The sequence below is a fragment of the Xenopus laevis genome, chromosome 7L, assembly GCF_017654675.1.
Source record: "Xenopus laevis strain J_2021 chromosome 7L, Xenopus_laevis_v10.1, whole genome shotgun sequence".
NCBI classification, from domain to species: Eukaryota; Metazoa; Chordata; class Amphibia; order Anura; family Pipidae; genus Xenopus; species Xenopus laevis.
Window position 1 is genome coordinate 67,978,496 of NC_054383.1, and position 23,424 is coordinate 68,001,919.

Genomic DNA, 23,424 nt, shown 5'->3' on the forward strand with positions numbered 1-23,424 from the left:
AGTTCTATTTATGGCTATAAATGACTTGTCAGTACACCCTGGTAGTGAAAGCAATATAGTTTTAATATTGATTAAAATGTAGGTTAATTATATACCCATGTTTTGTGGAAAACATAAATAAGATAAATAAATAAAAAGTATATAGCCTTTATCCTTTACAAAAAGGCTATATACTGTATTTCCTGTAAGCTTCAACACATAAGCGTCAGTAAATATTTTGCAACTCACACATCAGTACAAATCCTGTGAAATATTTCTAACATACTTGTTTTGTTCTATGAGGATTCGAAGAACGTTGGGGTTTTTCAACACTACCGGGGCATCAATACTGAAGTAATATTCACACTCTGGAGTTTGCCGGCACATATCCCTAAAAGTAAAGATCATAAGTCAAAGCTTGTTGGAAAAGTGCAGAGTTAAAGGAAGCTCTTTTTCAGTTTTCATTATGACTGCTTCTAAAACATAGTTACATCTGTGGGATCTACAAACAACACAGGTTGGCAACATGGGTGACTCATTCATATGTTTTAAAACAAACCATTAATAACAAAAGGAACTAATCTGAACAAGGAATAAATAAGTTAAAAGCGGAAATTTTTTTTTCCACAAAATAATAGATTTTTAGATTTTTATATAGAGATGCACCAAATCCAGGAATTGGTTCGGGATTCGGCCGTTTTCAGCAGGATTCGAACAAATCCTTGTGCCTGGCCAAACCAAATCCTAATTTGCATATGTAAATTAGGAAGGGAAAATCATGTGACGTTTTGTCACGAAACAAGGAAGTAAAATTTGTTTTCCACTTTTTCCTTTCCCGCTCCTAATTTACATTCAGATTCAGATTACCAACTAGTGGATTCAGTGTATCCCTAGTATGATCACAGCATTTTGATTTAGAAATACTGAATTAAATAACAAAAGTAAGCACTATCAAAGAGAAAAATTACCAATGTTCACAATAATAATAATATTAATTAGTACTTATATTTAGGGATTCACCCGATCCAGGATTCGGTTCGGGATTCGGCCTTTTTCGTCAGGATTCCCCATGGTACTGGCACCGTCCTTCGGCGCAGGCGTCGGAACCTTAGAGGTCATGACGCAGCGCGTCCGGATTCAACGCAACGCATCCGGATTCATTGCAATGTCGTGACGTAGGCGACGTGACGTGCGTCATGACGTGTCGCTTTTGACGCTGGGGCTTATTTACACCTTCTTTCGAGGTCAGGACTTTGCTCAGACATCGTCTTGGCTACTTTACCTAAAACTTTTGGAACTCGTCCTGACTACGCTTGCTGATCTCCCTTACAGCTGTGACGCTTGGAACTTCTCTGCTTTCCTGGTTTGTCTTCGCCTGCCCCTGACTACGTTGGATTTCCGCCTACCCTGACTCGGCCTGCCTGACCATTCTATTTCTTCACTACAGAGATCCGTATTTGCAACCAACATCACTGTTATTTCAGCTCTCATACCCTTCCCCTACCAGTTTCTCCTCTGTTCATACTTGGAGGACACACCGCGTGGGGTACTGTAAGCGCAGCCTTCTTCCAGCTAATTAGTTCCAGACTTTGGTAAGCCTGATAGAAGTAAAAAAATTTTCCCCTTCCCACCCCTAATTTCATATGCAAATTAGAATTAGGTTCAGTATTTTATATATATATATATATATATATATATATATATATATATATATATATATATATATATATATATATATATATATATATATATATATATATATATATATATATATATAATACACAAAAGCCATGAATATCCTGTAAATTATATCCTTATAAACGGTGAGTAGTGATGTCATCAGTTATAAACGGTGAGTAGTGATGTAATTTCTGTCACATGACTCACTAAAATTTGTGTATTATAATTAATAAAGTACCCCCAGTTGTAAAATATGAGGATATTATAAGTTACCTCGGAGTTCCATGACCTGTATAAAAACACTCGGCCTTCGGCCTCGTGTTTTTATATGGTCATGAAACTCCTCGGTAACTTATAATATCCTTATATTTTACAAGAGGGGGTACTTTATTCACTATATATATATATATACTGTGTAGCTGGTGCACACGGCAAACAATCCAATGCCCGTGTGCTGGTTTACAACAATCACATAGTCCGCATCAACCAGGTCTTAGTATGGAAAATCAAATATTCAAAATTTATTGTCAACGTTTCGGCTCCATAGATTGAGCCGTCTTCAGTGTCCTGAAGACGGCTCAATCTATGGAGCCGAATTTTGAATATTTGATTTTTCATACTAAGACCTGGTTGATGCGTTTTTTTTGAGCGGACTATATATATATATATATATATATATATATATATATATATATATATATATATATATAATACACAAAAGCCATGAATATCCTGTAAATTATATCCTTATAAACGGTGAGTAGTGATGTCATCAGTTATAAACGGTGAGTAGTGATGTATTTCTATCACATGACTCACTAAAATTTGTGTATTATAATAAATAAAGTACCCCCAGTTGTAAAATATGAGGATATTATAAGTTACCTCGGAGTTCCATGACCTGTATAAAAACACTCGGCCTTCGGCCTCGTGTTTTTATATGGTCATGAAACTCCTCGGTAACTTATAATATCCTTATATTTTACAAGAGGGGGTACTTTATTCACTATATATATTACACTACAATATGATATCTATATTCACTTATATTCATATATATTATGGTGGTTATTTATCAAAGGTCAAGTTTTAGAGGTTTCCAAGGTTTTTTTAGACCTCGAATAAACTCACAACTCAAGTGGATTCTAATTTATTGAAAAAAACTCAAATGTAAAAAACTAAAACCAGTGTAGGCGGAGGTGAAAAACCCGAATACTCAAATTGCTGGAGTTTTTGGCAGTATTTTCGAATTCAAGCTATTTTCAGTTTCGGGTATGATAAATCTCGAAAAACTCCAGCTTTTTTTTTTTTACCTAAAAAAGTTTTGACTGAAAAACACCCTCAAAGACTCAACGGTATTGAGGTAAAAATAAAACTCTTTTGATAAATAACCCCCTTTATATAAGGCTTAACAACGATGTACAACAGGTGAATTGGTTTTTCTATTTTAGAAATCAGATTTCTATTTGCACTTACATTCCTTTATTACGGGCATCAGCAAAGTCCGAGTTTTCCTCTGGCCCCACAGTTTTAACAAAGTTGTATTGTGTACCATGGTCCTGCAGAAAATTTTCCACCCGTCTCTGGTGATGAGGCTCCTGTAGATAAAGTACACAAAGCTAATTCATATAACACTAATGGTTTCCATCACTGGTGGAGAACAGGAAATTACTTCCAAACATGCATGCAGGACTGGATTAGACTGAAATATTTCAGTCCCTAAAAACTCTACAGACTACAATATGCTAACAACTTCAATACAGCATAAATGCAACAATATTGATGTTGGATTGAGATATACTTTTTTCCCAACAGTAAACTGCTGAAGGAAAAAAAAGCTTGGTTTTAAACCCAGACCCTGGTAGCTGCACATAGGTCACATTTTATCAGTAAGGGAATATATTTGGGAACATTGCATGATACCAAAATAACATTTCAGCTGGTTATGTTAAAAAACCCCATTAATTTAGACTATTGATATAAAACATTTTTAATCAAGCAAGATTTTAAAAATCAGTATTGTGTTGGCCTATTAAAAGTGATCAAAAGAAATATTTTTTTTACATAACTATTAAAAATATTCACGTTTAAACTAATAAAGAAAATAAATATATTCACAATGCCTTGCTAGTACCGATTCACAACATCAGCTATCACACACACCCACTGTGCAGGTCTCTAAAGGTGGCCATAGACGTAACAATTACGATCTTTCTTGGAAAAGATCTTTCCAAGAAAGATCGTTCGTTTCAATACACACGTGTAGAGCTAAATCGTCAGATAAACAGGTAGATATACGGGAAGAAACAATAGAATTCTACCTGTATCTGACGATTCAGCACTAACAATGGGCGATGTTTGGGTCCCTTCAAAGGCACCCGATCAAAATTTTCCGTCCAGCCCGATCGACGAGCCGACCGATATCCAAGTCTTCTGCCGATATCGGTCGGCTCTTTTTCCACCATACACGCAACGAATATCGGACGAAAATTCGTTTCGTACGATATTATCTGTGCGTCTATGGCCACCTTAAGATATCCTCATAAAACTACCGATCTATAATTCAATGGTGGCACTTTTAAGATGACCACACTCATTCTGACAAATGTCACAGATTTCTGGTGGGCCAACAATCCCAAACTATATACATGTACAGGTATGAATCTGTTATCTGGAAACCCGTTATCCAGAAAGCTACAAATTACTGGAAAGCCATTTTGTATAAACTCCATTTCATTCAAATGATAACATTTTATAAAAAGGATTTCCTTTTTCTCTGTAATAATAAAACGGTACCTTGTACTTGACCCCAACTAAGATATAATTAATCCTTACTGGAGGCAAAAACTCCTATAGGGTTTAATTAATATTTAAATATTTTTTTAATATTGTAATATTAACCTGATCATGTAGATTTAGAGTCATAAGAGGTTGGTATTTACTTACATGATTGCTGATATAAAGCTGGATTCGGTTTTTTGGATAATTTAAATTGTTCAGTCGCTTAAAAAACTCAGAGACAAATGGTGTTGGCTGTTCAATGAAGATGCCAATTACTACCAATGGAAGAGTATCAACCTTGAGGAAAAATAAACAAGAGGGAAAATATGAAGTGAATTGTTACACCAAAAAAAATATGTAGTCTGTGCGACTTGCAATTCATACAATATATGTCATCAATGGTAATACACATGTGCTTGAATTAGAGGCTTTGAACTGGTAATGTACATGGAATTTTGAAATATTTCATCATCTGGGCTAGTATCAGAAAAAGTATCTGTGCTAATGATCTGCTTGTAAAGGTGTAGAGACTACAATTGTTATATGGTTCCAATTCATTGGGACTGTGAGAGTGTCAACCATGGAAGGCGTGACCACAAGACTATTTTCTCCTTTCTCACTTGAAGAGACAAACTCTGCAGCCAAAAAAGGTTCTGTATTGAGTGCAGAGAATTTGACAACCTGCATGCCCACTTATGGTCTTGCATGCTAAAGGACACAAAAAGTCAAAAAATCTGCTGCCAGAGAAAGGATCTCTAAAAAAGAACCAAGTAACTCAGAATGTGTGTGTGTGTGCAAAGTCCTCATAGGTCCACCATTTGCAAACCCTGTATTTTTATTAAGATGTGATACTAAATTAAAAAAAAACATTTCCACAATGCACAGGAAATACATCACCTGCAGAAGACAGGGGCTAGTAAACACAAAATGAGAAAAGAAGTGACAGGTGAGGAAGCCAAAAAGAACAAGGGGGAAGGAAGATTGTGGAGTAATATTATGTCACATGCCCATGCCACTCCAAACCCCCATCCTAGGAAAATATAGATCTACCAGGGAAAAGACAACCCTGTGTGATAAAACAAACACCCATATAGAATGTTTCCTGCTGCTGTGGAGCCCGATGTTGAGCAGGAAGGCTCAGCACAATATGTCAATGTGTGGGCACTGGAGAAGACAGGGGCTCATGACCATGCCCCCCTTACTCCTGAAAATAATATATATATATATATATATATATATATATATATATATATATATATATATATACATATATATATATATATATATATACATATATATATATATATATATACATATATATATATACATATATATATATATATATACATATATATAAATTCTGAAACTTTGGGAATGTCAATTACATTGTGGTGAAAAAAACTATTGCAAATTGTCCTTCTTTAAAGGGGACCCGTCACACAAAAAAATGATTAAAAATCCTATTTTATCAGATTAGTCAAGCAAAATGAACTTTAATTACACTATATAAATTATTTGAATCTTGTTTCCTTTAGTCTGGGAATTCATAATTATGGCAAGCAGGCAGGAGCCATTTTGTGGACACTGTTATTAAGACGAGCCTTGTATCATCTCAAAATCTTGTTTGTGCACCAGAATGGGGGACCCGATGTCCATCCCCATGCCCTGGCTACACAATTAAATGGTAAAGAGAACAGGGGAATATGTAGAGAGCAGTGACATCTAAGAAGTGCTGAATGGAAAGTGAAAGTGATTGTCTGCCCTGCCTCTATGCCACGGGCATAGAGGAGGGGCAGACAATATTTGATTGACAGCTGAGATTTTTAAATGAGCTTACAGCAGCTATGAATGCTTAAATAAAAAATAGAAATTGGATTTCATGTTTAATTTGAAAAGGACTTTTATTATACAGATTTTTGTGTCTGGGTGACAGGTCCACTTTAATGCAGTTGTAAATGAGTCCTATAATCGTTACTATATGCTGATATCTCTCATATCTCCAAAGTTTCTTACATCTGCGGTGATTGCTTGCACTGCACAGTTTTGCTTGACACATTCAAGCAACTGAACATAGCAAAATTGTCAATTACTGTACGTAATTTTTGGGGAATGCAATATGTTTCGTTATGTAATATGTTTTGCAAAGACCATTGAGAACATTAGCAACCATGTTTGTGTCCTTTTTGAACCGATTACAGACCTCAGCGATAGCCTCGCAAATGGCTATTGCGAACATTCGCAGCGCTTAAAAAAATCGCAATCATATTTTTTTTGCTTAGAGATGTAATATTCACCAGCAAATGATTTTACATTGCGAGCAGCACTAAACATTCGCAAAAACATCATTTTAAATAGTGCTTACGATTTTTATTTACATTCACCCCCCTTAGTGTGGTGCAAAAAGTGCAATTTTTGGACATAAATCATGGATTATTTTCTCCACAATGCTGTGTACATTGCATTCTTACATTTACTACTTAATTTTTTGTAATACATATAGAACAAACTTTTGTTAATAAAAGCCCATATTTTTTAAATATCTCATACCGAAAGACTTTCCAAATTCCTCAGGCCCTCATCACAGACATTGCACCCCGACTCAAAAGTCCATACATGGGGAATGTAGTTACCAAGATAGTTCAGATGAAGCTGCACAAAACAAAAATTATGCACAATTACCACCTCAGGGAATCAGAGATGTACAAATCTTTATGTATGTGTAGATTTAAGATTTAGAAACAGGAGAGGATTTGTACAATAAAAATATGAATACTTGTCAGCAAATCTTTTGTAAAACCCCACAGTGTATTTTCAGCATAAAGGTTTAAATCTATATGGCAAAGCCCCCTGCACTATCTGCTTAAAAAATAAATAGGAAAATAGAAAGCGGCCTCCATCAACAGAGTAATAGAACAGACAAAAAGGTCATATAGCATGTAAATGTTTTTCAAATGGCTAGGATTTATTATATGGGGACTTGTTGCCTATAACTTGAAGGTCTGTTTCTTTAACTTTGTCTAAACTGCAATATTCTATTTAGCCCTTCTAACATGAAAAAAAGAAAAAAAAAAGCAGTTTAGGTGTGGTCTGACACTGCTAAAATGGACCAGCTGAACCGGGCAATAAATATAACTCGGTCAGAAGAACAACTGTTTTTTACCAAAACCTGTCCAGACAAGAAACCATAAAACTATGCTAGCACTGGTATTTCCCTGTACTAAGCAGAGAAATATTAAGGGTACAAATGCAAACTGTCTTGGAATAACATTATCTACATCATACTAATGTCTCTCAATCAAGTCATGATGCTTAATATACATGGTATGCAGGGTCCATTACTTGAAGTGCATTTGCCATGCAGTGCAAATGTAAATGTATCTCATGCTCTGTGCCCATGGGAACAGAGATCAATGCTGAATGTTATAAAAATTGATCTTGCTCCATATAACAGTGTTTACCTCTGTTACCATTGCTAAGGAAAATTGAGATCAATCAACTAACAGGCTGACATGGCACATACATAAAACTGCACCAAACAGCAATGGTGCTTGAAAAAACAAACCTTCTGCACTGCGCATATGGATTAAGCTAAATTTGCAGTGAACTTAAAATGTGTATGCAAAAATAGACAATGCAACACGTTTCTATAATCTTACATAGTTACACAGTTTGAAAAAAAGACCAAAGTCCAACAAGTTCAACCTCTTCAAATGAAACCCTGCGCCCACACACATACTGACACTGACCCTCCACAGACTCACATAAACTATATATATCTTGCAGAAAAAAAATGTAAGTGCTCCAAACAAAATGTAATTGAGAAACTATTCTATATTATATAAGTTGGCCAAGAGCAGAATCAAAACTGTGATTGCTAATTCTGTGCCTCTGACACACTCCATAGATTGGTGATTTGACTGTACAGGCTCAAAAATTAAATCAACTGAAAGCAAAAGTACAGCCTGGGGGAAATCTATAGTATTATTCTTACCAGTATGCAACAATAAATATGGCACAAGTAAGAAGATTTCACAGGCAAAGATTAATAGATTTCCATAAATCGTTTCTTACCTTTGTTGGACCATTTCCATGAATCAAGACTGGAAGAGTATCATATACAAGGTTTCTAGCTCTTACACGACCATGCTCAAACTTCAGGACAACATCCTCTGCAACCATAAAGAAAAGTTTAAAATGAAAGGGCAGTGAGAAGAAAATAAACTTGGCCATTCACAAAGATGTCCTCAACTGCATCAAATAAATAATTTGGCCAACCAAACTTTAAGACATATCGGGCTGAACAATTTATTTTTAGCCCAAGGGCAATAACTGATTCCTAGGGAGGGGTCCTGTACAAAATTGTCAGAAGCAAACTGCATCCATAGCTCAATGTAGTCCTTGCCCAAAGAGATGTTTCAGTGGCTGGCCAAACCCTAAAAACATACCAGCTGAGGAGGCCGTCATTTTGGTACCATACACAGGTCAATAAGGTGCTGATATAAGAGTGGCAGGCAAAACTGGAAAAAAATTGCACTGCATTTATAAATTATCCTTTATAAATTACCTTTATACTGTCTAGTGTATGTATGTATTGTTGTTGTTATTATTGAGTCAAAATTCTCTCACCTGCAGATCCATAGAGGTTCTGGAAAATCCGACATCTGTGATCTAAGGTTATATTAACCTTTCCCTTTATGGAAAAAAAAAATAACCAAAATCATTTACTGGCAAAACTTTTGGAAGATGTTTGTTTCCATAATTGCACTAGATCAGTAGTTATGGATTTGTAATAGTAATTGGGTATATTTCATCTGTAACTACTGCTTTCTGCAAACTTGGTGTGAATGTGCCACTTGCAGAGAAGGAATGCTCTATGCAATTTTACTGCAAGTATTTAGATGAGAATTCTCTACGCTCCTTTAAGGGAAAACCATTATTCCATACTGTTTTATAAAACATAATTTTGCAGAGGCATATAATATATGTATTATATTTTAAATAAATATCTGTTTCCATATAGTGTTTAAGAACATATTAAGTGAAATCAAAATTGTTTGGAGTGTCTACATACCCTTTTAACAGGATCTAGGAAGAGTTTTGTATAAAAGAGTTGGTCACTGTCTTTATCTGTTCCATCCCAATCCGCTACCATCTTATACAGATATGCAGCATAACCTATAAATCCTGTAGACAGGAAATTTAATTTAAGCAACTGTTTGCAGATACAGTAATGTAGGAATTTAGAGATGTTATCATATCCTTACTTTCAAAAACAAAAAATAAATATCTAGAATTTTTATATCAGTTGAATGTGCAGCCATATGTGCCCCAAAAAAGAAGAGATAACAGGATTTTTTGATACTCACCGTTAAATCTGTTTCTCTGTAGTCGATAAGGGGGACACAGGGACAGATGGGGTTAAGCTCCACCCTCTAGGAGGCAGGACACTTAGAATAAAAAAAGAAAGGGGCGTGCCAAGACCATGGCTTAACCCAACCTAGTAATAAACCATTCAGTTAGTACCAAAGCGACTGCTAAAGATAAACAAGAAACTGCAGAACTGGTAAACAGGAAAACAATTCACTTGTGGACCAATAGATCCAACTCGCTGAAGGGCGGGAAGCCCTGTGTCCCCCTTATCGACTACAGAGAAACAGATTTAACGGTGAGTATCAAAAAATCCTGTTTTCTCTGTCGTCTCAAGGGGGACACAGGGACAGATGGGGACTTAACAAAGCAGCCCCAACAAAAGAAGCAGGGAGGGAGCGAGACAATGACACATTATTGCACCACAGAGTGCAACACCTTACGACCAAAGGAGGCTTCGGCCGAAGAAAACGTGTCGAGACAATAGAATTTTGTAAATGTGTGGACAGAAGACCAGGTAGCCGCTCTGCAGATCTGGTCCAAAGAGGCCGAGTTGCGCCATGCCCAGGAAGCTCCCACTGATCTTGTAGAGTGGGCTCGAACACCTTCTGGGGGCGACTTACCTTTGGCTAAATAGGCCTTCGCGATGGTTTCCCGGAGCCATCGGGCAATAGAAGACTTGGACGCAGCCAAGCCCCTCCGAGTCCCTGTGGGCAGAACGAACAGGGACTGTGAACGGCGGAAGGACTTGGATCTGTCCAGATACCACCGGAGCGCTCTGACTACATCCAAACCATGAAGTCTTCGTTCCTTGTCATTCTTGGGATCCGGACACAGGGACGGTACCACAATCTCCTGGTTGATGTGAAAGGACGTCACCACCTTGGGTAGGAATGACGGAACCGTGCGGAGTACGGCCTTGTCTCTGTGGAAAACAAGGAAGGGCGGATCACAGGATAGTGCGCAGAGCTCCGAAACTCGTCTCGCAGAAGAGATCGCCACAAGAAAACCACCTTCCGAGTGAGCCAGTCATCGGAAACTGATGCTAGAGGCTCAAAGGGAGGATCTAAGAGAGCATCCAGAACAATATTGAGATCCCAACTCGGAGTCGGAGGGCGGAAAGGAGGGGCGACATGAGCCACTCCTTGGAGAAAAGTACGGACTGAGTCATCCAAGGCCAAACGGGATTGAAGCAACACCGAGAGAGCTGACACCTGTACCTTCAAGGAGCTGAGTTTCAGGCCCAACTGCAAACCCCTTTGAAGGAAGGACAAAACTCGAGGGATGACACAGTCCATGAAGGAAGAAGCAGCCGAGGGGACGGCGGTTTCCCTGCACCAGGTCCAGTAGTTACGCCAAACTCTGTGATAGGCCTTGGAAGAAGTAGCCTTGCGGGACTTCAACATGGTGATGATAACATCTTCCGCTATCCCCTTTCGTCTCCAGATGGCGGCCTCAACAGCCATCCCGTCAAAGCGAAGAGGCCCGGATTGTGATGAGCAATGGGGCCTTGAAGAAGCAGGTCGGTCCGCGGAGCCAGCCGCAGAGGTTGTGCGACGGACATCTCCTGAAGATCCGAGAACCAAGTTCTCCGGGGCCAAAAAGGGGCTATCACGATCGCGGTGACGTGAGACTGCCTGATCTTTTTTAGCACCCGAGGAAGCATGGGAAGAGGAGGGAAGACGTAGGCGAGGTCGAAGTGCCAGGTCTGTGTCATGGCATCTATGCCCACTGCCAGAGGATCGCGTGAGCGAGCGAAGAAGTTGGGCACCTTGCGATTGACTCTGGACGCCATTAAATCGATCTCGGGAACCCCCCAATGACGGACGATCTCCGCAAATGTTTCCGGGTGAAGCTCCCACTCTCCTGAATCTAGGAGGTGCCGACTGAGAAAATCGGCCCTGGTGTTGTCCACTCCCGGGATGTGAATGGCGGAAAGCCTTACGGAACTGGCCTCCGCCCAGAGTAGAATCTGTTGCACTTCTGCCAAGGCGGCCTTGCTGCGGGTTCCACCCTGTCTGTTGATGTATGCGACGGTTGTGGAATTGTCGCTCTGCACCCGAACAGCCTTGGCCTGGAGGATGTGTGACCAGTGTCGGAGAGAGAGTTTTACCGCCCTTAGCTCCAGTATGTTGATGGAGAGTTTGGACTCCTCGGGAGACCATAGACCATGTGCGGACCGACTGTCCCACGTTGCTCCCCCAGCCCTGAAGGCTGGCATCCGTGGTTATCACTAGCCAATCCGGAGTCGCCCAGGACTGTCCCTCTGACAGGCTGGATGGTCTGAGCCACCAAAGGAGGGACTCCCGTGTCGAGCTGAGAAGTGAGATTCTCTGCGATAAGGGTCCCCCTTTCCATGTGGTCAGAATGTTGGATTGAAGCGGACGAAGATGCAATTGTGCGAAGGGGACCGCTTCGATCGAAGAAACCATGAGTCCTAGAACCTTCATAAGTAGATGAATGGTGGGCCTGGCGGTCCGAAGTAAGAGTTGCACTTGAGTTCGGATCTTCTCCTGTTTCTCCGAGGGGAGACTCACTCTCTGCGTACGAGTGTTGAACTCGAGACCCAGAAAGGTCATCCTGTGACTGGGAATGAGATTGGACTTCTTCCAATTGATGGTCCATCCGAAGTCTGAAGATCCTGTTCGCTCTTGTCCTTCGTCCTGGCCTTCAGGAGCAGATCGTCCAAGTAAGGCGTCACCGATATGCCCTGGAGACGTAGGGCTGCTGCGGACACCGCCATGAGCTTGGTGAAGACCCTGGGGGCTGATGAAAGACCGAAGGGGAGCGCCACAAATTGGTAATGTCGATTCTTGAAGGCGAACCGCAGGAACCGGTGATGAGGTGGCCAAATTGGGACGTGGAGGTAGGCATCCTTGATGTCCAAGGACATCATCCACTGATCTTGTTCCATCCCCCGTATCACAGAGCGAAGGGTTTCCATTTTGAATTTGACCGATCTGATGAATTTGTTGAGAAACTTGAGATCCAACACCGGTCGGAAGGAGCCGTCCCGTTTGGGAACCAGAAACAAATTGGAGTAGAACCCTGAGAATTTCTCTGGAGGAGGCACTGGGATGATTACTCCACTTTGCTCCATCTTGTGGACACAGTCCAGGAAGGCTAGAGCCTTGGCCGAATTGGTAGGAAGTCTGGACATGAGGAACTTCCGAGGAGGGAGAGAAGAGAAATCCAGATGATAACCCTCTGATATGATCTCGTTTACCCAGGCATCGGAGGAATGCTGGAGCCAGACCTCCCGGAATTGCAGTAGTCTGCCCCCTAAGGACTGCCGCGATTCCGGAGGGGGTGCCCCGTCAGCCTGAGGCAGACTTGTCGGCAGAAGTCTTGTTGTGGAATTTGTTAGTCTTCCATGAAGGACGTCCCTTGTCTGCTTGTTTGGAGCGAAAATTGGAGCGTCTGGGAGGACTGTATCTTCTAGAAAATCGGGTAGATTGACCCCGAAAAAATCTGGACCGGCGGGGCTGTGTGGAAGGCTTGTTCTTAGACTGAGGAAGAAAGGTGCTCTTGCCCCCTGTGGCCTGAGAAATGATTTTTTCAAGTTCCTCACCAAACAGTCGTTGTCCCTTGAAGGGGAGCGAAGTAAGGGATTTCTTAGAGCTAGAGTCGGCTGCCCAATTCTTAAGCCACAGGGTTCGACGGGCCGCTACAGCTAGAGCTGAGGTACGCGCTGTGATCTGTGCGGTATCGAGGGTGGCGTCTGACAGATAGGCGGATGCCTCTGCTATAGAACGCACGGATTCGATAAGGTCGGCCCTGGGAACGCCGTCCTGAGTATCGGAGAAGAGAGATTCAGCCCATGCCTGGATGGCTCTGGCCACCCAGGCTGACGCTAGAACAGGGCGAAGGGTCGACCCTGCGGAAGAGTAGACCGCTTTAAGGAAACCCTCAAGACGTCTGTCAGATGGATCCTTAAAGGCTGCCGCGTCGGTAACGGGTAACGTCGTGGATTTAGACAGTCTGGAAACCGGGGCGTCCACAGTCGGAGGCATTGACCACCTGTCCACCAGATCCCTAGTAAAGGGATAGGACTTCGAAAATTTCCGAGAAGCCTGAAATTTCCGTTCAGGGAAATTCCACTCGTCTTGAACAATGTTGATAAGTTGTTCATGGGAAGGAAACAGAGAGAAGACTTGTGTTGTCTCTTGAACAGGCTGGACGTCTGAGACTGTTGTTCCGAGGAAGGAGAGACCTTAAGGACCTCAATGACTCCTTGAATAATACGGTCAATGTCATGCTGAACATCGCGGCCCGCGGTCTCCTCACTGTCCTCCCCTGCTTCCGAAGAAACTTCGGAAGGGAGAAGTTCACCTGCGGAATGAGAGGATTCCCCTCCTGAAGCAGAGTCCTCAGACGGGGTCTGGACACTAGAGTGCCCCTTAGACTTCTCTGATCTCTTGCGCTTGCCGCTGGATTTGTGGTCCAGTTTGGCAAGAGCTTTACCCAGAGTATCTGCAATGGAAGGGAGATTCTGCAAAGAAGCTAAGGACTGGGAAAGCTGAAGCGCCCAAAGAGGGGCTGGAGGTTCCGTAGAGGGTCCAGGAGAGGGATCTGGAAGAGAAACCTCTGGATTGGGGGACCCAGAAGGGGCCGCCGGGGAAGTGTTGCCACTAAGATCAGGATTGGCAACCGTGGCAGAAGCGGAAGACAACCCCTTTTTGCAAGATTTGCAGAAGGGCTCCCCTTGACCTCCTTGGATTTTGGTCTGGCATTTTTTGCAGGCTAAATAGGTAATCTGTGCTACTGCTTTTGCTGGTGCTCTCCCCCTGCCCTTGGGAAAAGTCCCCCTGACTTACCCTCTGCCATTGAAGCAGTGACTGAGGTAACTGCTGAATGGTTGTAGAATTTCTGCTTTGAGTCAGAAAAAACAAGGGCTGCAATGCGCTATAATCTGGTAACCGAAGGGTTAACCTATGCGCGTCCTGTAGGGAGAGCTAGTCCGCTGCGCTGTGGTCCCCCTGAAGAATCCTCCCTGAAGTGCTCTGATGCGAGGAGTAGGCAGCGTGAGAGGAGTCGGAGGAAGTCGGAGGAAGTTAACGCCTCCTAAAAAGCGCGCCTAGCCATGCGTTCCACCCAGAGCGCAAAAAAACAAAATGGCGCCGGAACGCATGGGGCTGGAACGCATGGCGCTGGAACGCACGGCGCGTCTCTCTTTTTCACCGCACCACGAGGCAGGCATGGTGCGCCTTAGAATGAAAATAGCGGTGGAAACCGCAGGGAGCAGTGCAAACAGAGGGGAGGTATAGAGAAGGCGTCTGTCAAGCAAGACAGAGTTCCTGATAAGGGGGAGGAGAGCCAGCATAGAGAAACCCATTAGACAGAAGGGTCATACTCACATTTTTAGCCGCACCGGTTAGGCCCTCTGCTCTCCCATCACGGAATGCAGGAATGCCTGGAAGACAAGTCGGTATAGCTTAAGCTAGATAGTGACTCCGGTGGGCATCCCACGTAGGAGGCACACCACAAAGGATACAGGTAACCCTGTTCCTGATGAACACCTCATTTGCCAGTATCCTGGCAAAATAATTCTTGAGATGAATTTGTCCATCCTCCTTGGAAGCAGGACACTTAAAAACTGAATGGTTTATTACTAGGTTGGGTTAAGCCATGGTCTTGGCACGCCCCTTTCTTTTTTTATTCTAAGTGTCCTGCCTCCTAGAGGGTGGAGCTTAACCCCATCTGTCCCTGTGTCCCCCTTGAGACGACAGAGAAATTATTATATCATTATTAGAAGCTTATAGTATTTTTTGCATTCTTGTAAAAGACTTAAGATATTGGCACCAGGAGGGGTGCCTTAAATTGATAGAAGGCTCATTTACGTGAAAGCATGCCCCGCACAGCTTTTTTTAGTGCAGGCCAGTCCTCTCCTTAACACTTGCCATAGGACATGCAGTAAATACAGGGCCCTGTGGTGTGTCCACTTACTAATTTGTATATCTAAAATTCTAATTGACACACAAATAAAGGATGGGTAGGGAACGGGGGGGGATGCCTAAGAACCTCCCCTACTACCTACAGCACTGCCAAACACAGGCAGCAAGTCTCTGTGTTCCAAAATAAAGCATTAAGACCTGCAGTAATTCAAAAGGCAAAGAAAGTAGTGTTAACTTTTGCACTTTTACAGTGCCTTCCCATTAGTCAGTAAGCTTCATACTCTCAATGTCAGAATCTTCCAGTGCATTTTTATGCACTTACCCAAATAAGAAACTAAAATTAATGGCACAATGGGGTACCAGGTATTACTCCACCATGGCTACTGCCACGAACATTGCTGGAAACTGCATGGTACCAAGCATATCTCCACAGGCAGAGAACTCTAACTCCATGGTATCCAGGACCCACCATAGGATGCAAGAGAAAAACTAAGAGCATACCTCCAGATCCGAGGAACCGTTTACCCTCTGGAACCACAGGATACTTTGACTCTAAATGCCGGTCAGGATAAGCTACAGATTCTGCTGAGAAAACAACCTTACTCTTGGCTTGTCTAAATTTTTTCAAGAGTTCTCCGGGTCCAGCTGCAAAAATCACATCATAACTAAAAAAAAGGAATATTTTAAAATTAAACCCTACTAAAGACCTGAAGTTGACAAATACAGCTAACAACAAAAATAAACATTAGTCAGTACAAAAGCTTTTATAACAGTTCACATTCATCAGTTACTGGCAGTCTTAATGATTCCTCTAACTTGTAACCATATTCTTCAACAATAGGTTGCACTGATCTCTACAAGAATTATATGACAATGTTGTGAGAGCACAGGCATGAGTGTGTTCTACAAGCAGTAGTTGCTTGTGCAAATAATTATTTTCATTATTTCTAAATATCTAGTTAAGAAAACACAGGACAACAAAGTATTGTATTATATTATATTGCTTCTAAGGGTAAGGCCACACGAGGAGATTCTCGTCTTTTGCGCGACTATCTCCCCGAACTGCCTCGGCATTTTTCCCCATAGGCTGCAACGCAAAGTCGATTATAGAAAACGCGGCGATGCGTTTTCTATAATCGCCCGAAGTTGCCTCACGCGACTTTGCGTTGCAGCCTATGGGGAAAAACGCTGAGGCAGTTCGGGGAGATAGTCGCGCAAAAGACGAGGCGATTAGTCGCCAGGCGACAAAATCTCCCCGAATCTCCTCGAGTGGACTAGCCCTAAAGGGAATCAATGTTTATGGCTAAGCAAACCTCTATACTCTGACAAAGAAAAGGCAAAATGCCTTAATCACCCATTATCCTGATGAGTGATTATGACAAGCTGACAACTCGGAAAAAAAAATGTGTTTGTGAATGGTGCCCACAAATCCCAGCTAAAAATTCCAAGGTTACTGAATGGTTGTGCTCAATTTTATTTGTGTTTCACATAGAGTATTACAAACAAATGTGGCAAATCATTTGTAAGAAATATAATACAATTTAAGAATACACTGAAAAAGACTCACATTTCCTACAATGTTAGCTAATAATAGGAGCCAGTTGTTTCACTAGCGATCAATTACCTTTCCGTGAACAAGATAATTAGATCCTCTTTGTCTGCATATGGCTCCAGAGCCAACTTCATGAGCTGGACCTTTTGTCCTTCTCCAAGCCATTGTCCTCCTAGTCCCAAAACCTACAATTAGACACCAAATCAGACTGCAGTGGCCTATTATAATTTGTTTTCAAATAAACAAAATACTTTTTTGAGAGATAGGGTATTTTTTGGAAAAAGCCATTTAACATAATAAGGCAATCACACACGCTAACAGATAGAGGGGAATAATACTTCTTGAAAATGTAATAATTATTGGTATATTGCTTTTTTTAGATACAAGATATCATATTCTAATAAAGATTTTACTATTAAAATATAATATAAAGCTGGCCATAGACGCAAAGATCCGATCGTACGAATCAACGTACAATCGGACTTTCCCATCTCCTGACCCGCCACTAACCATTCAGATCAAAGTCTTACCATTCCGATCAAATAAAGTAGTAAAAGAACAGATCAGCCAATGTTCTATACCTCTGACAGCAATCGTACGATAGTTAGGTCTGATAAAGCTAGTGACAGTTTCCCACTGAAAATCGTACGATCGGCAATACGCGCAGAGATATTATCGGCAGGCGACAGAAATTTTCTAACCTGTCCGATCGACCAAACGACCAATCTCCGCCAGACGAAAAATGTGTGGACTCTACACACACAGTCCAAAAATCGTACAAATCCACGATTCGTACAATCGGATCGCCGCGTCTATGGCCAGCTTAAGGAACAAAACTTCCAGGCTAATTATTTAAATATTTAATTTTAAAAAATGCCAATACAATACATTGCAAGAATGAGCTGCTCCTTTAAACCTAGCAGCCATCACTGTGATTTGCTGCACAAATTTTATGACAGTGCCGACTAGGTTTCCTTCCCCTTTAAAGCAATACTGACATAGGAACTTGTCAGTATCAATGCTGCATCTGGAATATTTCCCCTTAAAGCCCCCGCAAACCTTCGGTAACCCGACCCTCCAACACTGCTAAATGATCTTCTGAACCGTTTCAGTGATGCTGGGCTGGGGCGGCACAATCCTTCCATAGGCTGATTACGAATCAAAACAGACTTGAGTTTATGGAAGTATCGCTGCACCCCCAGCCCTGCGTCACTGAACCAACGCGGAAGATCTATTAGTGGTGTCAGCCGGTCTGCTGCACACAGGTTTGCGGGGCTAGGGGTGGCTTTGCAGGGAACTATTCCGTGAAAGCATTTACTTCATACGGACGTTCCTATGATTTTTATAGGAATGTGTCAGTATCGCTTTAAGTCTACTAGAAGATCTGTATTTAAAGTTATTAGGAGTCGGTACATTTTTGGCGACTGACTCCAGGTAACCAAAACTGCTTCCAACTCCACAGCTCTGAGATTATGTACTTGCTTTTGTGTGCTAAATTGTATGTAACTACTGACCTGTACAAATTTCCATCAGCACTCTAAAGGAAGTTTTCAAACTTCTACCAAATAATGGACACAAATTATATACTTTTAACTAATTACTAGTTAATTATTTCTTTCGATGATTTAAAGTAAATTTTTATTTCTTCTCTTGTTAAAATGAATCTAAGCAACCCAGAGAATAACGTACCTTTCTCGCGCCATTTGGTTTTATTTTATTTCTCTGATAAAAGCAGCTGAACTGCAGCTCTTTTGCTACTTCCTTAATTAGTGTGAAGCTCTCTTTCTCACTCCAACTGGGAAGACCTCAACGAGATGACTACTGGGCATGCTCACTGCCTCTGCTCCAATGGAAATCAATCAGCCATGTGCAGTAGACATGTTTTTGAGGTCATCACAAGCAGAGAAAAGGGGAGCTCAGTGGAAAAAAGTAGCTATGAAACTATTGGACCCTCTCCGAATTACGGAAAGACCAACTCCCATAGACTCCATTTTATCCAAATAATGAAAATGTATAAAAAATGATTTCCTTTTTCTCTGTAATAATAAAACAGTAACGTGTACTTGATCCCAATTAAGATATAATTAATCCTTATTGGAAGTTTATTATTGGGTTTATTTCATGTTTAAATGATTTTCTAGTAGACTTAAGGTATAGAGATCTAAATTACTGAAAGATCCATTATCCGGAAAACCCCAGGTCCCAAGCATTCTGGATAACAGGTCCCATACCTATAGTTTTTGGTTTATGTAGTTTGACTTTGATTTTGGTTTAGAATTACCAAAGGATGTGGTTTATATTTTTGAGCTTTGGCAGTAATAAAATGCCTTGTATGTCTTGTACTTAAAGGAACAGTAACACCAAAAAATTACTGGGTTATATAGTTAGGATAGCTTCAGTTAAACAACTATAGTTTATATAAACAAACCACTGTGTAGCCATGGGGGTAGCCATTGAAGCATAGGACACACAGTAGATAACAGATAATTTCTAGCATCTGTTAGCTGCTGTGTATCCTGTGCCTTTTCACCTTTTTCAGCTTTGAATGGCTGCCCCAATGGCTAAACAGCTGCTTGTTTATATAAACTATAGTAGTGTGTCTGAAACAAAGCCACTAGTTTTATCAGTGCAGCGCAACAGTACATTATATTTTTATTATTTTAGAACACTTTCATTTTTTGGTGTTACTGTTCCTTTACCTTCTTTCAATCAACTTGGAAAATATAAGGAATAGCAACACCAAAAAATAAAAGCGTTTTAAAGTAATTAACATATAATATTCTGTTAGTATTCACTGGTAAAAGCTGTGTGTTTGCTTCAGAAACACTACTATAATTTATAAAAATAAGCTGATATGTAGCTGTGGGGGCTTATTTTACCAATGCAGAGCAACAGTACATAATATTTTAATTACTTTGATACACTTTCAGGTTTTGTTGTTACTGTTCCTTTAAAAACAGGAGTTGGAGGTAATAAACTGAGGAGTCAGAATCAAAGGATTTTCATACCGACTCCACGGGCCCTGCATGATCTAAATTAAAGCTGTCCGACAGGACAGGCTCCCAGACTGTTAAAATAAATTTCAATCAACAGATTGGTGTTCAGTCACTAGCCTTATTTTAGGAAACAGCTGAAGTCAGATGATGAGGGGAGTACAGATTGTGCAGCAGATTACCAAAACTGCATGTCTTTTAACAGTCTATAATTAATGCTGATTCAGAAGATGTTATGTAATCTGTGTCCCCCCCCCCCTCATCTGACTGATTATCAGTTGGCCCCTGAACATATGATATATAGAATAGTGGCCTGCTAAATGTAAAAAGTTGGACAGCACCGATCTAAAATATTTTATAATATACTGTGATATGTTAACTATTATTACTATTTTTGTAGAATAACAATGCTATATTAATAATATCAAATTGTTATTCAAAAAAATATTTTTTTCGCTCTGCTAAGCTGGATTCATAAATTGTATTGTTGGTACTTACTTCATTTTTTAATATTAAAAATGATTTTGTAATCTCAAACAAATAATAAAATAAAAACCACAAAGTACATAACCAGGCCAGTTATTTTTGTCATTAATGACCTAATCCAGACTCATTCTGTCTCTGCATTCCTTCTAAAAACTGCCACATACCTTCACTTTGTAGTTAAAGGAGTGCGCAGATCTTTGGAAACGCCTTAAGCCATCCGTTTCCTCAGTGGCAACAGTTAGGACCAAAAGTTTATCATCTAGCAAAAATAATAAAATAAATGTCTTGTGAATAAAATCCATGACATGACAATGCATTAATTCCAAACTATTTGTACTGTTGTTACAAAAACAGATAAGTTTAATTTAACTACAGAATGTGGGTCAGTAGTTACACCTTTAAAGCTAACACAGCATTGATTTTGCACATGAAAGTAGCCCTCAGCTGTACATTTCGATGCAACACACTGTCAATGCAGAGAACTGGGACTTCCTCTGCTGCACAGAAAGCAAACTTTGACAATTAGGAGGATCCACCCAACAGTCACATTTGAGAGTAGAGCTGAGCTGAGCCATTTCCATGTCAAAAATCCAAAGTTGCCATAAATTTACACATGTCAGTGTCACTTTTCAGTTGGTCTGCATTATTTATTTTTTATAGTTTTTCAATTATTTGCCTTCTTCTTCTGACTTTTTCTAGCTTTCAAATGGGGGTCACTGACCTCATCTAAAAAACAAATGCTCTGTAAAGCTAAAAAATTATTTTTATTGTTACTTTTGTTTACTCATTTTTCTATTCAGGCCCTCTCCTGTTCATAGTTCTGTCTTATTCAAATCACTCTGCATGGTTGGTTGGGTAATTCTCGCCCTAGCAACCAGATTGCTGAAACTGGAGAGCTGAATAAAAAGCCAAACAACAAATAATAAAAAATGAAAACCAATTGCAAATTGTCTCAGAATATCACTTTCTACATCATACTAAAAGTTAGAACAACCACTTTAAGGTCAATAAAGAAAAATGTACTCATAGAAACAGTAATACATTTTAAGCACATTTAAGCCACTGTAGAATATAAGGACCACGTGGGTTTCCAAACCTGTGTAGTCCTGTATTGTAAGAACACAAGGAAGGACAAACTCAAATACCTGCCAGGCTGATCAACTGGATATTAATGTATGTGAGAGGGAACCTCCTGTCACTTCTGGGTCATCTAATGACTTCCCTCAAACACCAATATAAGGCATCAAATGGGATAGTCAGTACATAGACAACAATTGCTTTTCAAATACATGACACAACAGTCAGTCAAACTGTTGTGCCTTCTAACTGCTGGCTACTTCACCTGTTCCAACATATCACATAAGGTGTAAAAGGGGCAGTGTACCACCTGGCTAAAAAAAAAGTGAAATAAATAAAGCTTGTCTGTATACACTTTTTGCCTGTTGTTTTGACCAGGAAATGCTATGGTTTTTTTATGTATTAAGCTAAACACAGCAGAGAGGATAACTGCATGTTTGGTTCCTTCAAGGTAGGTAATAAGATTTCAGATACTGTGTTTGCACACTCAAATAAACTATCAAAAAATATATTTTTTTGACAAAACATTGTTTTTTGATTGAAATGTAGTGTACTGTCTCTATATATATTAAAAAATCCCTTTTTTATACCAATCTGTGTTGTAGTTTGAGTGGGCAAACCCAGTTTCTGAAATACTGTGCTTTTTGGTTACTCTGTGTAGGGAGTACTTTTTGGTTGCTTGCACCTCATGCATTTTTCTATACTTTTCTATTAATGGAGTGCCCTCCCTTGATCTGTATATTGTAGGTGATAAGATTATCAGTTAACTGGCAAATCAATGCTCCATTACTACTTTAAAATAAAAAATAATTAAGAAATACAATTTTAATTCAAATGAGTGAGTTATATTTTGAGTGTAAGTTCTATTTATTTTGCTTGTAATGAAAAAAATGTGTGGACATTTCCAGATACAACAATAAGGGTTCAGAAATAAATGTATTATCCAAGAATTATCAGAGAAGGGAACTTGGGAAATGGGGTGAATGAGCAGAGGAAACAGATATAGAATTCAAGATTCTGTAAAAGCTGTTATTAATACCTTATGACACACTGACAACAGAAATGCTGCAAGTTTTGGTGCATTGGTTCGGGCACTGCATTTTAAAGTGGTCCCAAAATCTCCCCCACCGACTTATGGGTTAATCGTCTGAAAGAGCCAGCGGTTTTCTAACAAAAGTACCTGGGAAGCAGACTCATAGACCATAGATACCAAGTTGTTACAATATGACATTGTGTCCCTTACCATCGGGGTTAGCGCAGTTCCCCCAGCGGGGCAGGATGGGCAGGATGGCGAGGACCCCCAGGAGAAGCGGCAATAACAGCACACCCATCACACAGATTCTCTCAGTAGCTCGTTCTGGAATACCAGGCAATCCTGAGCTCCCTAAAATTTTGCCACGCTGTGACCACTCCCCCGGCATGGAGAGCTTACGCCCACCACGTGAATGTTCGTCTCTGATAGGTCAGCGCTTTTGGGCCCCCCAACGCCTGTTAACTTCCTGAGTCCTTCATTAACCAGTTATGTACTAGTAAATAGTTTATTATACATCTAAAAAAAAAGCTTGCAATTAGGCATGTCACCTGGAATATTTTCTAAAATCTCGGTTCAGCACGT

General features: G+C 40.4%; 1 protein-coding gene across 1 annotated transcript in view; it reads right to left on the minus strand.

The window, feature by feature from the left end:
• The window catches only part of plod1.L (procollagen-lysine, 2-oxoglutarate 5-dioxygenase 1 L homeolog), a gene marked incomplete at its 5' end in the record, with an annotated part of 32,931 nt that extends 9,786 nt beyond the window's left edge, over positions 1 to 23,145 (minus strand). The window contains 11 exon segments of the mRNA NM_001094810.1: positions 266 to 370; positions 3,136 to 3,257; positions 4,606 to 4,737; positions 6,988 to 7,089; positions 8,512 to 8,609; positions 9,067 to 9,130; positions 9,512 to 9,624; positions 16,203 to 16,366; positions 17,326 to 17,438; positions 20,897 to 20,991; positions 23,053 to 23,145. Coding sequence (NP_001088279.1) covers positions 266 to 370; positions 3,136 to 3,257; positions 4,606 to 4,737; positions 6,988 to 7,089; positions 8,512 to 8,609; positions 9,067 to 9,130; positions 9,512 to 9,624; positions 16,203 to 16,366; positions 17,326 to 17,438; positions 20,897 to 20,991; positions 23,053 to 23,140 — 1,196 coding nt within the window.
• Between the last annotated feature and the right edge of the window lie 279 nt (positions 23,146 to 23,424).